This window comes from Cylas formicarius, unplaced genomic scaffold, assembly GCF_029955315.1.
Source record: "Cylas formicarius isolate icCylForm1 unplaced genomic scaffold, icCylForm1.1 PGA_scaffold_6__28_contigs__length_40554024, whole genome shotgun sequence".
NCBI classification, from domain to species: Eukaryota; Metazoa; Arthropoda; class Insecta; order Coleoptera; family Brentidae; genus Cylas; species Cylas formicarius.
In genome coordinates this window covers 9,908,949-9,924,859 of record NW_026844347.1, presented here as the reverse complement: position 1 = coordinate 9,924,859, position 15,911 = coordinate 9,908,949, and the positions used below count along the sequence as shown (strand labels likewise).

Below are 15,911 nucleotides of genomic sequence, written 5' to 3'. Positions count from 1 at the left end.
GGTAACACTGCAACCCTGAAAATATTTTAGACCTATAGAGAGGAGTCCAAAAACCAATCTGGCTAAATACTGAAAAAATTTTCGAAACACGTTCCACCAACAGTGAAACACCCTGTATTATACGAGGATAACACTGATAAAATTTTTTCAGCAATTCTGACTGCATTTACAACCGCTTCCGAATCAGCGGCGCTTCCGGTCACGCTTAAGCTTATGGATGAAAAAGTACATATGGACCCGAGGGTATCCAGATTTGTCATCCCCCTCGGGTGTAACTTGAACATGAATGGGACGGCGCTCTTCCTAGCGGTTTCGGGGGTGTTTATATCTCAAATGACCGGAAAGGTTCTTCACTTTGGAGATATGGTGACAATATTGTTAGTTCCTTCATTTTTACTGCGTTAGGTCACGAACTAAAACGTGACTCGTAACTGATAAGGACTCTATTCCGCTCTTGATTCGAGTGAGCCTGTTCCTGACACAAAGTCAAAGTCAAAATTGATGATTAAAGCCGCAGGCAACATTGATATTTTACATGACATTTTACATTACATTTCACCCACTAACCTTGCACTTTGCGCCATTTTCTTTCTAAACAGCGATTTCGAGGATGGTATGGCTGTAGCCTGTACCATCTAAGCATAAGCTAAATACTAAAAACGTAGTAAAATTAAAAAGGAAAAACGCTATCAATAAGACGTTCTATAATGTCTTGTTGAAATTAATATGTGCATGCATTTGAATTTGAATTGAAAAGAAAACAATAACAAAATGACAATTTAAATATACTACGAAGAAGCCATCATTATAAATTGTAAAAAAAAAATCCTTTTTTCTACTCCCGCCTGTACAATACCTAATTACACACCGATCTAGCGTGCGGGACGCGTCACTTTACCACGTCAGTTTCGTTTCCTCAAATGGCCGTGTTTGTCCAAATTTTCCTTTGTCCAAATCGTATCGGAGCGTTCGGTGCTCGTTCGGGACAGCGCGGGAGGGAGGCCGACAAAGCGTTTACGTGGAGAAAGAATTTTCCTCGATAGAGAATAATTAAAATTTATTTACATTACAATGTTTTTAAAATACATCTATTTGATAATATTTACAGTGACTCAGCTTAAAAGATTCAGTTGCATTTTAATTAATCAAAGAGCCAAACCTATCATAAATGTGTTTGTTTAAAGGTTCTCAATTATTTTAAATAAATCAGTGCGGTCATAGTAAAATTGTATTTAGGTACCTTTTACTCAGAAGTTGCATACGGCGATTATCATGAATCATGAAAGGTTAATAAAAACATATGCCCAATTCTCACAGCTAAAATTATTGATGATTTTTAAATTTATTCAATAAGCAATATAATTTATCAATATCTTTATCCAATACTTCAGCTGCGACTATTTTGAGGATATGGTTGTCAATTTAAATATTTTGGATCATGCAAAAAATTAACCAGCTACCTAGCATACCCAAGAGTCAAAAAATAAAAGTTAGTTATCAGGATAAAAAGTATGAAAAAATTGAAATTGAATTGAAGCGCTTGTATGTCTTCGTCTAAACCTCTCTCTTTATTTGGATAAATGTTTCGGGCGTCTTCCCGTGTCCGTCTCCGGAGCCTTGGGTGATTTGGACAAATGCACATTATAGCATTTGTGGTTTTCCCCGTTTCCCACGGATCCAAACTACTTCGGACATTTCCAGGATTTTACCGTACGGGTTTGGGAACAATCGGATGTTTTCGGAGGTATTTCCCACGCCTTGAATTTTCACGTTAGTCAATTCTGACAAACGTGTCAGTGAACGTATTCGTGTTGTTTTGTGAAAATGTACCCAAAAAGTAACGGTCGTAGAAAAAGTATAGTATGCAACACGTTCGGTAAACTTTTTATGTCACTCGTTTAGTAAACACTCCGCTACGCTCCTCTCGTGTCAAACATTTGTTCCATAATATACTATTTCATTGGAATTAAATTTACTCCCACTTTAAATTAATAATATCAGTATGTGTTTAAGGTTTGGTGAAAGATTCTTTGAATATGAAAATAATGTTTAGTTTTGGTTATTTTAGTTTATTTGGCACGATCGGAGCGAATATTTAATAAACGAGTGACTTAAAACGTTTACGAAACGTGTTGCATACTTTTTCTACGACTTTTGAATACATTTTTGCAAAACAACGCGAATACATCCATTGACATGACTATCAGAATTGACAAACGTCAAACTTGCCGTGCGGTGATATCTCCGAAAACATCCGATTGCTCCCAAACCCGGAAATGTCTAAAGGGGCTCGGATCCGTGGGATAAGACACTCAGGTAGTAAAGTGACGTTTTTCGCACGCTAGATTGATGTATAATTAGGTATTTTACAGAAGGGAGTAGAATATACTATATTATGCAACAAGTGCAGTAAACGGCATTTGAGTCACGAGTTTATTTGACACGAGTAGAGCGAGTGTTTAATAAACGAGTGACTTAAAAAGTTTACGAAGCGTGTTGCATACTATACTTTTTCTACAACCGTTAGTTTATTTGTACATTTTCGCAAAACAACACGAATACATTCACTGACATGACCGTCAGAACTGACAAACGTCAAATTGCTCCCAAATCAGTGCGGTAAAATCCCGAAACGAAACTGACGTGTAACGTGACGTTTCCCGCTAGATCGGTGTGTAATTAATTATTTTACAGACGGGAGTAGAAAAATTAATTTTCGATTAAAGTTTCGAAATGATGATTCTTGTATTTCCGTTCATAATTAATTAAATTAAAAATGGTGCTTCTTTGGAAAAAAAAAATAATTAAATATTTTAAGAAACCACAAAATTTTATCAAAAAACCGAAAATGAAATAATATAGAGGGTGTTCCATTTAAAATAAGGTTAGGTATTATGAAATAGTTATGAGAAACCCTGTACAATAGCAACTATTTTCCTCGACTGTAGGATAAACACTTTTCAATGAAATAAAGTCATATGGAGATAAGTGAATCCAAACACATTTTGTTTCTAAGGTTTGTTAAATATTTTGTAGAGGGTCTAAGATAAGGAGGCGTCATCGCATAATAAACGGTCCAGTCCGGTACGAAACACTCTGCGAAAGACCGCATCACTTGTAGCATTCCGAGCAATCCTGTTTTCAAATTACCACAAGGACATCTTAGCTTCTTGTAGGCCTGCTATCCTACCTAGTTCGAATCCACTTAATTGAAGATACGCAAGTCTATTCTTCAAAAAAAAAAAAGTAAAAATTTTACTCCCCAGGAAGATTTCAAGATTTGCTCTGGCAACGAAAAACTCCCAAAACAGGGAGAAGCGATTCTAGGTTGCCAAATTTTTCGACAGCATTTCCACTATGTCCATAATATATTGCCAACTCCGTACGGTTGGCTACATATATTCAAACAGGGTTTATAATAATATTTGGTATATTATAATTCAAACGAACGAATCCTAATCAACTCTAATGGAATGGACACAAGAAACGTTATCACAGAACAAAAATATTGTATGATTCCGTAAATAACTGAAAAACCCCAAATATTAGTGGCCACACCCAAAAGTCGTCGAAGAAGCGGTTTCGTTAGTCTAAATGGGGAATGAAGTTTCTGTTAGAAACCGGAAAATGATAATTAGAATAAGCATATTTGAGATTTTTGGCTAGATATTAATAAATAGTAGATAAATATATCGTGAATAAGCACAAAAGACAAAAAAAACAAATTTGTAGGATATAATCTATCATTCATGCAAATAGAATCAATTTCTTCCTAGAAAATAAAAATCGCACTGTTTTTTTAATGAAAAATCAATCAATCAAAAATACTAATAGCATTTCTAATGGTTAGAATTCAAGAATAGTGACTTACTAACAGCAGAAATTGCTAAATGATATATTATAAGCACCTCTATTCTTTTACAGCATAGCAGCAACCCTGACTTCGTTTTCGTCAGTTGGTGTTCCAAGTGCTGGAGTGGCCTTAGTAGGCACTATACTTTCGACCGTCCATATACCATTCGAAGAAGCGTCGTTGCTGTTGGCTATAGACTGGCTTGTGTAAGCGATTTGGCATCAAAATTAATTCATTTGCAATTCTCTGCAACAATCATAGCTGGGTTTGTTTTTTGAGATAGAGAGTAAAATGCTAAATTTAGCTATTTTAATTACCAGTTAAGATGTATGAAACGGAATCCATAGAAGTTTTTGATTAGCGTATGCATTGTGTTCTAAAATAGATAAACGTAACCCTCCATATCCGGCAGGTTGTCAATTTTGGTGGAACAAAAAATGCCGTAATGTTTTTTTTACTGGAAGACCCCGTGATTTTTAAAGAAATAATTTTTATAAGCTTTTCAAAAATGTATAACTGCGTATAATATAATGTATAATATTTTTTTTAATAAACATATAATTTTAAAATTTTAGAATAACAACGAATTGTTAATTTTTCAAAGAAACTTCCACAGGCTACTGTAATGCTTTTTACAAAACTTCTGGATTCCTCCTACGTCGGTTTTTGCTGAGTTAAAATTGCTGACGTTTCGTCAATCATCCTGTTGGCTTCTTCAGTTTCAGTCAAGCTCTGAAGAAGCCAACAGGATGGATTGGCGAAACGTCAGAATTTCGACTAAGCAAAAACCGACGCAGGAGGAAAGAAATTTTGTAAAAAGCAACAACGAATTGTAGTAGCATTAAATATTTTTGACAACAATTAATCAATCAATTTTGTTTCCATGTTTCCTTTATTAATAAGGACTAGGTTATGAAAATGTTGGGTCTCCTTATGATCAAGAAGCAAAGTGGGGGCATGAATTATAACAACAATATAATCTGGAATACTTTTTTTTAATGTACTGTAGAATTTTAGGGGATCAGACCATTAAATATTAGTGTAAATACTTATACTTATTTTTTAATTTCACTCATATGAAATTAAGATCAAAACTAGAATATTTTTGAAATTTTCAAAATCTGGTATGTTTATTTTAAAAAATATATTTAAACAGCTACAAATTTTTGCACAGCGTATAAAAAAATAGTAAATATGAATCAATCTGAATACAAGATCTACCAGATTCTATTTGAGATTGCGTTTCTGTGTGTGGTCCGTAGAGACAAAAGACGGAGTTGTTGAAAACAAAAACTAGAGAACTCCGCGATGTTATAAACGTAACAATTAACAATGAATAAAATAATTAGCCGGACATAGTGTTACGTTTATGTCTTTTAAAACACACTGCATATGCTAATCAAAAACTTCCATATATTCCGTTTCAAGCATCTCATTACGATGCAGGGTGTTTAAAAGACAAATTTAAGGGTAACTGAAATAGTCAAATGTTTCATTTTGCTCTGAATCTCAAAAACAAAACCAGCTAGGATTGTTTTGAAAGCGTAATCTTTTGTTTCACGAAAATCGAGCCAGTATTACTAAAATCACATCGATCATTCTCTAATAATAAATGAGCTACCCCGTAATAACACTGCCCAGGATACCCAATTTTGGTTGTAAATACAAGGAATATTCATTATTAGCAACGCTAGAAGGATCATCATGCCGTATACAAAATTTTGCCACCTTGAGATACTAACAATAATACATTGTAACACGCACCCTCGTATCTTAGTTATCTTCCAACTAATGGAAAAGTACGTAGGTAAATATTTTTATTCAATTTCATTCAGCTTGTTTTTAGCTTTTAAAGAATATGCAGTTGTGTATAAATATTTCGAAAAATAAGGCTAAAATTTAATTTTTTAGAAATGTTTTGCAAATGTTTTAGAGACAGAGTGCGCACTCCTAACAACCTATTGGGCGATTGTTATACGGCGGCAGTGATAGAGAAATGGTGTTACAACGAACTGGAAATATGCGATCAAAATTCGGATTATTTGTTGAATGCTGGTCGCGATAAAGCTTCATTGGCATATCAGCCTACAGAAATATTAGTCCAGTAATCTAATCTACCAATATACCAATTACCATTTGATCTTGTACATTTTAATAATTGTTTGTAAAAGCCATTTGGGTAAATGAATATACCATACCTATTATTGTATTGTTTTTTTTTTCGCAAAAAATATCAAAACTCATTAATACTTTTTATAAGTACGAGAAAATTATTAGCAAATTTTTGAAAATTGGGAATATACCGGTGGAAACAGATCGGGAATGGATGACAACTTATTTATTTTTTGTGCAACAACTGTGATGTGTTATCGCATTTTTCAATTCTTCGGAAAATTGTAGACGTCATGTACAATTCGTACGATGTGTACCATGGCAACCATCGATCCTATCAAGTCAAGGAAAAAGTGCACATATATTATTATATATATGGGTTACAAGCTTAAGTTTTTAGTGAATAAAAACATAATATTTCTTTTTCAAAATTAATAACATTTTTAAAATGACACAAATCCATATAAATATAAAACTAGAAAGTTGCAAATCTCTAACCAACATCACCGTAACTAACGCGTAACGTACTTTCCGACAATAATGATTGGCGGACAAACGGAACAGTAACTTCAGATTACATAACCTATTTTTTTTCCCGCCTTCCTCTAAATGTGCTTTTATGGCAGATGGCGGTAAATCGGTATACCGCACAGAATAGCAAAACAACCAGAAAGCCATTTCACATTCAGTCAACAGGACAATTAGCAAAACTATTGTCGTAGAAAAAGTATAATACGCAACGCGTTGATAAATTTATTTAGTCACTCGTTTTTTAAGCACTTGCGCACACGATGGTCAAATAAAATTCGTGACTAAAACAGCCTTTATGAAACTTGTTGCACAATATACTATTAGCACCCAATGGCGCTCGTGAAATTGGTGGATAATGTTGATAATTTGATATTTTAAACTGTAGTTAAGTCGTCATTCTAAACCCAGATTTCGACTCTACCTTTATCAAAATGTTGTTATCAAAGTGCTAAAAGTTGATGCTGCGCATTTTTTTTTAAATCGAAACTTCTTTGAACTCGAATTTTTTATTCGGGCTAACTTTGCCCGAATGTAAAATAAAAAAGTAATATGTAATACGCATTGTTATTGAACGGGTCACCATAGATACACGTTTTGGTGTGGCTGGAAATACATTTTTGACATTTTGAAAGTCACGTCAAAAAAATTAAAGTTTCATTTCCTCGGTGATGACAGTGCTTTTCCAGATATTAAATATGGCAGGTGCAATGTTGTTTGAACGAGCGCAATCTGTTCCTTCTCAACACGATAAATTGATGAAATTGAAACGTAGCGATGATAATGAAGATAACGATGATGAAAATATTCAAAACAAAGAACAAGATATTCTTAATTTGGGGGAAAAATACAAGAAAGAAGGTAAAGCTAAAGAACTTGCAGACTTGATCAAGCAAACGAGACCGTTTTTAAGTGAAATTAGCAAAGCTAAAGCAGCCAAGCTTGTAAGATCTCTTGTTGACTTTTTTTTGGACTTGGAGGCTGGAATAGGAATTGAAGTTCAACTGTGTAAAGAATGTATCGAGTGGGCTAAAGAAGAAAGGCGGACATTTTTGAGACAGTCACTAGAAGCGAGATTAGTGGCTTTATATTTCGATACTGGCATGTTTGCAGAAGCGCTTCTACTAGGGTCTACATTACTTAAGGAACTAAAAAAACTGGATGACAAAAATTTATTGGTAGAAGTACAATTATTGGAAAGTAAAACCTACCATGCACTGAGTAACTTGCCCAAAGCAAGAGCAGCATTGACCTCTGCCCGCACAACAGCAAATGCTATTTATTGCCCACCTAAAGCTCAGGCTGCATTAGACCTTCAGTCTGGCATTTTACATGCTGCTGACGAAAAAGATTTCAAAACAGCATATTCATATTTTTATGAAGCATTTGAAGGTTTTGATAGTGCTGAATCTCCAAAAGCTTTGACAGCCTTAAAATATATGTTGCTGTCAAAAATAATGCTTAACAATCCAGAAGATGTCCAACAAATTGTGAGTGGTAAACTAGCGATTAAGTATGCTGGCCGAGATGTAGATGCAATGAAAGCAGTAGCACAAGCGTCGCACAAGAGATCCCTAGCAGACTTCCAACAAGCAGTAAAACAATTCAAGCATGAATTAGAGGATGATGTTATCGTAAGGGCCCATTTGGGAACTTTGTATGATAATATGTTGGAACAAAACCTATGTAGGATTATAGAACCATACAGCAGAGTTCAAGTTGATTATATTGCAAAAACTATCAAGCTTCCAATGCCACAAGTAGAGAAAAAATTATCACAAATGATTCTTGATGCTAAGTTTCATGGAATTTTGGATCAAGGAGAAGGTATGGTTTAATAATAATATAATGTTAATAAAAATCTATGGTGTCGTTCTACTAATCTGTGACATTATGAGAGCAATATTCCACATTGTACCCCTAAATTTGTTATCCAAATTATTGAAACTTTAACAAATATTTTAAAGTTTATGAATTTGGAATCTCAAAATATATATGTTTGATCCTAATCATTGTTTTTTTTAGGTGTATTGATCGTATTTGAAGAAACTCCAGTAGACAAAACTTATGAAATGGCATTAGAAACAATACAAAGCATGAGCAAAGTTGTAGACACACTTTATCAAAAAGCAAAGAAGCTCTCATAGGTTAAGTGTTGACATATTAAAACAGACTGTATTTTTCCTACCAATTTTAAATTTTCCCTAATTTGAATTGCATTTTTGTTTTTCCCTCTTTAACAACTTACATAGTGTGTACATAATTAACAAAATGCTTTCTGATTTTCAAATTAAATTCTATATAATAAAGTTTGTGGGTTTGATTTGTATATGTTGAAGTCTTGCAGCACTTTTCAGTCTGGGTCGGGATAGAAGAAGAATAAATCATGAAAAGTGCTGTCTTTATTGTACAAGTGTTTTTAATATAATACTTTGCAAACTGTTACTTTTGCTTAATCATAATAAATAATTTATAATTATTGTTTGCTCTTTTTCGCTTTACCCTTGGTGGATTTGAGTTTTTTCCCTTTTTTCTTTTTCTTAACTTTATTAAATTTTTTCCTTGGTGAAAACATTCCAGGCATTCTTCTTGCTATATCAAACGATGGCAATACAAAATTGACGTCGATTGGAAGCCAGTCTTTGGGAAGAGAGTCTGTAACAATTTTCTCTTGTTCGCTATGCAGATCAAATCTATCTCCCCCACTAAAACAAAAAAAATCTTGCCTGGTCCCCCTCAATGACTTTAGTAATAAAATGTGTGTTCAAGAAAATACAAGAACATTTGGCATACACACCTTTCTTGGCACTCCTTTAATACAGCAACAAATGCTTCATGCTTAGGGAGATGTTGCAGTAAATAGTTTCCGGGTTCCAACATCTGCAATTTTTCAAAAACCTTTTGCAAAATACCTAAACCTAGGTGTGGTTTGTAATTATAATGAGTCTGAGCTTCTGTGACAACTTTTTGAATTGTACACCTTTCCACGCATATAACTTCATTTGTGAGAGGCGATATTCTAACTAAAAGCTTTTTCTATTTTTTTAAGTTGTATCAATTTACATTTTTCATTACCTCTATATAAATTTGAATATGGAGTGAAAAACAAGGATGTCCACTCTCGTGCCAATTCCGATTTTGATGGTATATTTGCACCAAAATTTAACTGCATTTCCAATTTAGGATATAAGATGACAGGTTGGAGAGTATTATTTTCGTTGCACTGAAAAGAGCATGTTTTTAAAATAATTTCCCTATATAATGTAATTAAGACTTATTGTTTCAAAATATTTTTATTATATATATATATATATATATATATATATATATATATATATATATATATATATATATATATATATAGTATATATGCAATAACGAGCCAGTGAACAAGTTTATCAATATGTTGCATACTATTATACGACTATTAGTTTTTGGGTACATTTTTGCAAAACAGCATGAATACATTCAAACGTCAAAACATCATCACTCACAGCAACTAGCATCTGGCCTGCTGGTGAACTCCCGAAGTTTTACAAACGTTACCTTCAATTTTTTTTTGTTGGTGTTAGTTAATTTTGGTTTCATGAAAAATAAAGACTCAAACTATTACCTCACAGGCATCAAGTTTACTTCGTACGAGTACATTAATTTCCAGGGATTTGGATTTGTTTTTCATTAGATTATTTTGGCAATCAGTTTTCTTTATGTTCCAAATCCTGTAAGTTGCATTATGATGAATTTTGTTGCAATTTTTTTCTCTAAAAGCTTCGTCTAAAAGAAAACTGGATATGATAAGGGCAGTTAAGTTTACTGCATAAGCCGCATCAAAGATTTCCATTTTTTTTTTTTTACATATTGACAATGGTACTAACCAGCATTTTCATTAACTGTTGAAGATTTATTTCTAGTTTCTTCTGAAGTTGATACTGAAGTCTCTTGTTTATCATACCTAAAATGAAATTAATAAAGAACTGAAGTTTCGCACAGCAGCTTTTGAAATAAATAGCTTCATATAAAATGCTTATATGTATTATACATGATATGCATAATCCACACATAATAGTAGTAATTAGGTAAGTACGTTTGAAAAGAAACTGATTCAGAGGTCTTATTTCTTCAAAAGGCTGATATTTGTAAGAGTCTTTATAGCGTAAGTATACGGTTTGGAATACGCGTGTAGTATTTTGAGCATACAGTGAACGGCTGAAATATGGAACTTGATCTCAATTTTACTGACTCGATCTTGTAATGCGCCTTTCTGGATATTTTACTTTAAACAAATTACAATCCTCTTTTTGAGTTCTCGTTTTGCCTGCATATCCAATAAAAATAAAAATTTCAATTTTCAGAGTTTCGTTTATATGCGTCATATTCATTTCCTGACAGAAATGTAATTGTGACAATTTGTACCGCTTCATTTCAAAATAAAATGTCTCTTTTTTTTTCCTCACAAAAAGTGAGAGAGTGACGCAAAATTCGAAAATGGATATTTAACAAAATGGTGTTCGATATAAAGAAAAGAACTTGGTATCGACATCTGTATATTTTCTATTTACTGCAAAAAAAAATGAATTACGAATATTTTCCTTGAAATCCCAAACCTGATTTTTAAAAGAATTTGTTCCATATTTCAGCCGCTCACAACATATCAAACTCAACTTAAGTGATGTAAGCAGTAGAATTTATTCTCCGATGGTAGCGATATTGATAATTGATTGATTGATAATAAATTGATAATGAAATGTGGCGGTAAGAATTTTTGTTTACCATAATTGAAATCATCAAAAATATTCGATGAAAGTAATAGATCATATGGACACATAAGATGATTGGTTTTGGTTATTTTAGTGAAGTTGTCAGACTAAGAACGTTCTGTTGAGCTCGATAAGTTTACCCAAAAATGGCCCTTTTTTTAATTCACATTCGATCTAACAAAATAATAAAAATTTCCGGAAATTTCGAAAACAATTTCCTATGGGGATTTCCAAAAATAAAATAATTGACGAATACGCTTGTTAAAATCTAAAATTTAAAACAATTATTATTTCTAAAATTATTAAAAATGCCTGGATCTTATTGCGAAAATGGAAAATGTGATAAAATGGCAACATGTTTGCTTTTAACAATGTACTATATAATTTTAAAAATTCGAAATAACAAAATTTCGATAAAGTTCGATTTTGGTGTAGACCTTGATGACACTGGTTGAAATAAAGTGCCAAATGTGCCTATAGACATCGTATGTGTTAAAACTATTATAAATTAAAATTAGAGACCATAAAATTATCCACATCTGGACTCTTCAGTAGGCCTAGTCCACAATGTGTTATAATGGAGCCTTAAGGTAGAATACTTAATAATAATTATTGATATTGATATGGATTATTATTTTAAACCATAGTTAATACTTGATCCGTGCTCTTCAAAGTTAGCATTAGCATTAGTTTGACTTCAATACTTACTTGAAAGCTTCAAACTGACAAAAATTTGTTCTAATCAATCTTTTGAAACTAAGATGTGCAAAATCAACGTTTGATGTTTCCGTATAGGAACACCGTTTATCCAGAAACACTATTTTTTTCGATCTCTCTGGCTCATTTTCTGAAAAAACAAAAAATGTAATGTAAATGCTTAGTTTTTACATCCGGGATGTTAAACTACCACAAAAAATATAGATTACTACAAAAATTATGATATGCAGAGCGATCCATGGCATACAGGCTGCCATTACTGGGAGATTCTGAGAGTTTGTTTTAGCGAAAAAATTGTTTTTTTTTCTATGAAAGTGCAGCCTGCACTCAAAATAGTTACACTCTGTATAATGGTGACTTTCGTGAGGATTATAAATGGAAAAAATAAATCTACAGAGCCACTTACTTTATCAAAGGTGATATTTTTTTTAGAAGAAGAAGCAATGTCGCATTAGTGAAAATATTTTGGAATACTACCTATATATTTTTACTGCTTTGAGCATGCTAACTCGTGAATAAGTCATAATCGATAGACTGTCCGCTCCCTGAAGAGAGAATGCGTTTCTAATTCCATGCTATAATTTAAGCGTGCTGAATTTTTCAAGAATTTTAGTCGTAGTACCAATGTGATGGTCAGATCAGCAATATATCTAATGTGACTAGCTTTAACCAAATTGCTAACTTGTGTGATATTAACTTTCACTCACTTGACACGTTTGTAAATGTAAAGAGAATCTGAAAAATAATTCAGTTTCCGCTTTGTTTTCTTCGCATCTCCTTTTGGTTGTTTTTTATTATTTATATGAACACTTGGTTTTTGGGCAGGCGTAAGATGTAATTATTGCGCCGCGTTTATTGTTTATTTTATTTTAAGTATTTTCTGTAATTGAATTTTTGAGAATAAAGCACTATTATTATCAAATTACCCCCAAAAACTGCTGAAAATAAACACCCCCACCCCAGGCATGAATTGTACAAAAGCTAGAAAATAATAGCGGAGCAGAAAATGCCATAATTACGAATGGACTACTTTCTTGAAGTTAGCTAATGCAGCAATGGCCAAATGCCTCATTTTGCATACACGTCTAAGATAGTGTACTCACTTTTCTTGTTATTTTCAAAAATGCGTCTTACATTAGAGGTGTTACAAACACAAAGCATCATTTATTTTTTTTTATGAGTACACTATGGAAAAAAAAACGTCTTGTTTTTCTAATATACTTAAATTGTTAAACGGTCTCAGTATTTCGTAATTATTACTTTAACTTCGGCCTCCTGTTCCGCCTACTATAACTTGTATTAACCCAACATATGAGAATTATGAGAAATAATTGGATATAGCAGTGGTGTATTATCAATTCTCATTTAATATTGCACTCACCAATTTATTTTTACAGACAACTAACTTTTTTGGAAAGCTAATAACAAGCCTAATAAACTATTAAAAGACATACAGGGTATTACTTTTGCCCCTCTATATCTCTAAAAATCTAAATATAAAGCATTTTTTCTGCATTTTTTACAGACAGGTGCAATGATTTTTGTGGATACTGTACACCAGACCCAAAATAAGTAGACCAGGATATATGTGCATATAAAACACACATAGACACTACACAATTAAGTAATTCACTTACCTCGTTGGATTTTAATTTTCTTAACTACAATTGGAATCAACCATTTGTTCTTCAAATCGGAACTATCTGTTATACATTTTAACGCGCTGAAAGAGATAACAATGTCCACCTCAAATTGTTGCAGCAAGTTCATTATATTTTCATCACGACTAACTGAAAGTGTAGGAAATTTGTAGAAAATCTAGATACAGTTTCAAAAAATTTAAATGGGAAGCACATCTATAAAATGGGCACTTCCTTGTTGTTACATTAAGCATTAAAAAAAAAATTGAGTCAAATTTTTGAAATTTAATCTTTCCCACACATTTTTGACCAACTTATTACCATATGTAGAGTGTGACCCAGAGAAGGAGGATTAAACTATATTTAAATTGCAAAAAATCTAATTTTGGAGGCCAATAACATGCTATGGAGAAGCAAGAGATCATCCAGGATTTTTATTAATTGATTTTCATTTTTACCTGGGAGTTTTGAATTAAAATGGTGATTGTCTTCTAAATTTGGTAAATTAGCCTTTTGGAGGCGACAAGGACTTCTTAAATCGGGATGACTAAACCTTGCCAGTGTTCCCTGAAATACAAACTTTTTTGACTGAACAGAACACAATAACCAGACATTTACCATTTCCAAAACATTGTGAGTACATGTAAAATCTATAATATTTTCATTTTCGTTGAACTTCATATTAAATGAACATTTTTCATTATAAAATCTTGGATATAGCCCTAAGTTTTTCCACCTCATTTCCCAACATTGTTTGCCAAATAATATTATAGCAGGTTTTATCCTTAATAATTTCGCTTTATCCTTCTGGTTCCATTCATTCAAAACATGTGTTTCATACTTTGCATTTTCCTGGATAATTTTTGGTTTCAGCTTCTACTAAAAAAAAGCTACCTAATAGACATTTTCTTTCAAGCATACTAAAAATAAAACAAAAATGTATACTGGATTTAGTTTCCCAGTAAGTTTTATATGAATATATGATATATGATTATATGAAGTTCCCTTTCTTTAGTTTACCTCTATTAATAAATAAAGTAAAACTCGATATTGGTTTTACAAAAATTTACAATACAATCAAAATAAAATAAGAGTATTACATTAAAAACGTTTATAAAAAACTGTTCGCTTGTAGTAAAACTGGAAGGATCCTTTCCATTGTGTAAAAGCTTTAGAGCTTTTAAACACTGTTCCTGGCTCCATTCGTCTAATAAAGATTTGATGGTTGTATTTATTCCAAAATTTCCACCAGGAAAATAAATGCTATCATCAAATATTTGCTTTCTTTTATTAATTTTAAATAACCTTTTATCGTGAAACGATTTGTAAATTAAGGATTTGGATATAACTTCTTCAGTAATGAACACTCGTTGCGGTTCAAGGTCAGAAATTTGTTTCGTGCGCCTAAAAAACGGAAGTACCTACATTAAATTTAAATAAATTTTACTTCGGATTTACCAAGACAACTTCAAAAATTCATCCATTTGTAAATATACCACTATATTATTATTTATAACAAATTAACCTTTCAATTTCTTCTTCTTTTGTCCATCTCCTATCTTATTCTTTGAACGACCATAGATAAAAAGATAAAAGTTACATGCATAGAAGGTCAAGTTCAAGTTCAAGTATGCGTTTCACAAAAAAATGTTGGGCTCGACTGCTAGGATCAATTCGCCCATTGCCGACTTCCGTCGAGGATCTTCGCTTTTGGTCATTAACCAACACGTACAAAGAAGACATATAATCAATATTTGCTCAACTAGCAAAAAAACAAATTTGACCGATACCAAAAAAAACCGACACCCCCCGCTTCCACCGCGGACCATCCGGGCCCATCCGGCCTCCATACCGGCGTGAACGGGGAAATACGACGGGGCCGACGACGATTATAACTTTAAAACATGCACTGAACACTAACAACACTAAGTCCACACAGTGGAAACCGATATCAAACTTTTGAGGACGAATACAAGGGATTCTGTCGGGAGCGAACGGAGGTTAAACCGCCGCGTACAATGCTCCACCACAGAATCCTGCATAGAAGGTAAGTGATGAGTATCCGTTGTATAAGTAGATATATCTTATTAACCAATTGCCATGCGGCCTTGAACAAGCAACATGGCAGCTGATTGTCAATAAGTATGATTGCAGGATTTTTACTTTGGTATTTTGTCATAATGTGTCTAGATCTCTGTAAATGTTGTGGGAAAACATCATGTGTATGAATATCGCTGTTTTGGGGCAAATTAGTGAATTAAATGCAGAGGCATGCTCGAAAAATCAAATTCTACCCTAGTAGGG

General features: G+C 32.9%; 3 protein-coding genes across 10 annotated transcripts in view; 2 read left to right on the top strand and 1 right to left on the bottom strand.

The window, feature by feature from the left end:
- LOC132704125 (excitatory amino acid transporter 2) overlaps positions 1–6,046 on the top strand; it is a 32,186-nt gene extending 26,140 nt beyond the window's left edge. For 4 of the 5 annotated variants that reach the window (XM_060673920.1, XM_060673921.1, XM_060673918.1 and 1 more), the window contains exons 9-12: positions 152–377; positions 3,925–4,059; positions 5,539–5,660; positions 5,787–5,980. In XM_060673920.1, the coding sequence (XP_060529903.1) occupies positions 152–377; positions 3,925–4,059; positions 5,539–5,660; positions 5,787–5,842 (539 nt within the window). In that variant the 3' untranslated portion in view covers positions 5,843–5,980. Of the gene's footprint in view, positions 1–151; positions 378–3,924; positions 4,060–5,538; positions 5,661–5,786 lie in introns of all 5 variants that reach the window. The other variant, XM_060673922.1, reaches the window with a different exon arrangement.
- A 1,111-nt stretch (positions 6,047–7,157) lies between these two features.
- On the top strand, positions 7,158–8,972 carry LOC132703478 (26S proteasome non-ATPase regulatory subunit 11). Its single transcript, XM_060672754.1, has 2 exons — positions 7,158–8,320; positions 8,519–8,972. Exons 1-2 carry the CDS (start codon positions 7,165–7,167, stop codon positions 8,638–8,640), a joined length of 1,278 nt encoding a protein of 425 aa, XP_060528737.1. The 5' UTR covers positions 7,158–7,164; the 3' UTR covers positions 8,641–8,972.
- LOC132703476 (uncharacterized) lies at positions 8,968–15,614 on the bottom strand. Of its 4 annotated transcripts, none has more exons than XM_060672750.1 (11): positions 15,066–15,614; positions 14,708–15,011; positions 14,226–14,483; positions 14,066–14,174; positions 13,605–13,757; positions 11,959–12,097; positions 10,369–10,445; positions 10,107–10,267; positions 9,569–9,716; positions 9,291–9,516; positions 8,968–9,198 (listed from the first exon to the last, which is right to left on the bottom strand). In XM_060672750.1, exons 1-11 carry the CDS (start codon positions 15,089–15,091, stop codon positions 8,970–8,972), a joined length of 1,830 nt encoding a protein of 609 aa, XP_060528733.1. In that variant the 5' UTR covers positions 15,092–15,614; the 3' UTR covers positions 8,968–8,969. The 4 variants fall into 4 exon arrangements, with proteins under 4 accessions (XP_060528733.1, XP_060528734.1, XP_060528735.1 ...); XM_060672751.1 differs by having other exon boundaries at positions 14,913–15,011; positions 15,066–15,098; XM_060672752.1 differs by lacking the exon at positions 14,708–15,011 and having other exon boundaries at positions 14,226–14,486; positions 15,033–15,612.
- Between the last annotated feature and the right edge of the window lie 297 nt (positions 15,615–15,911).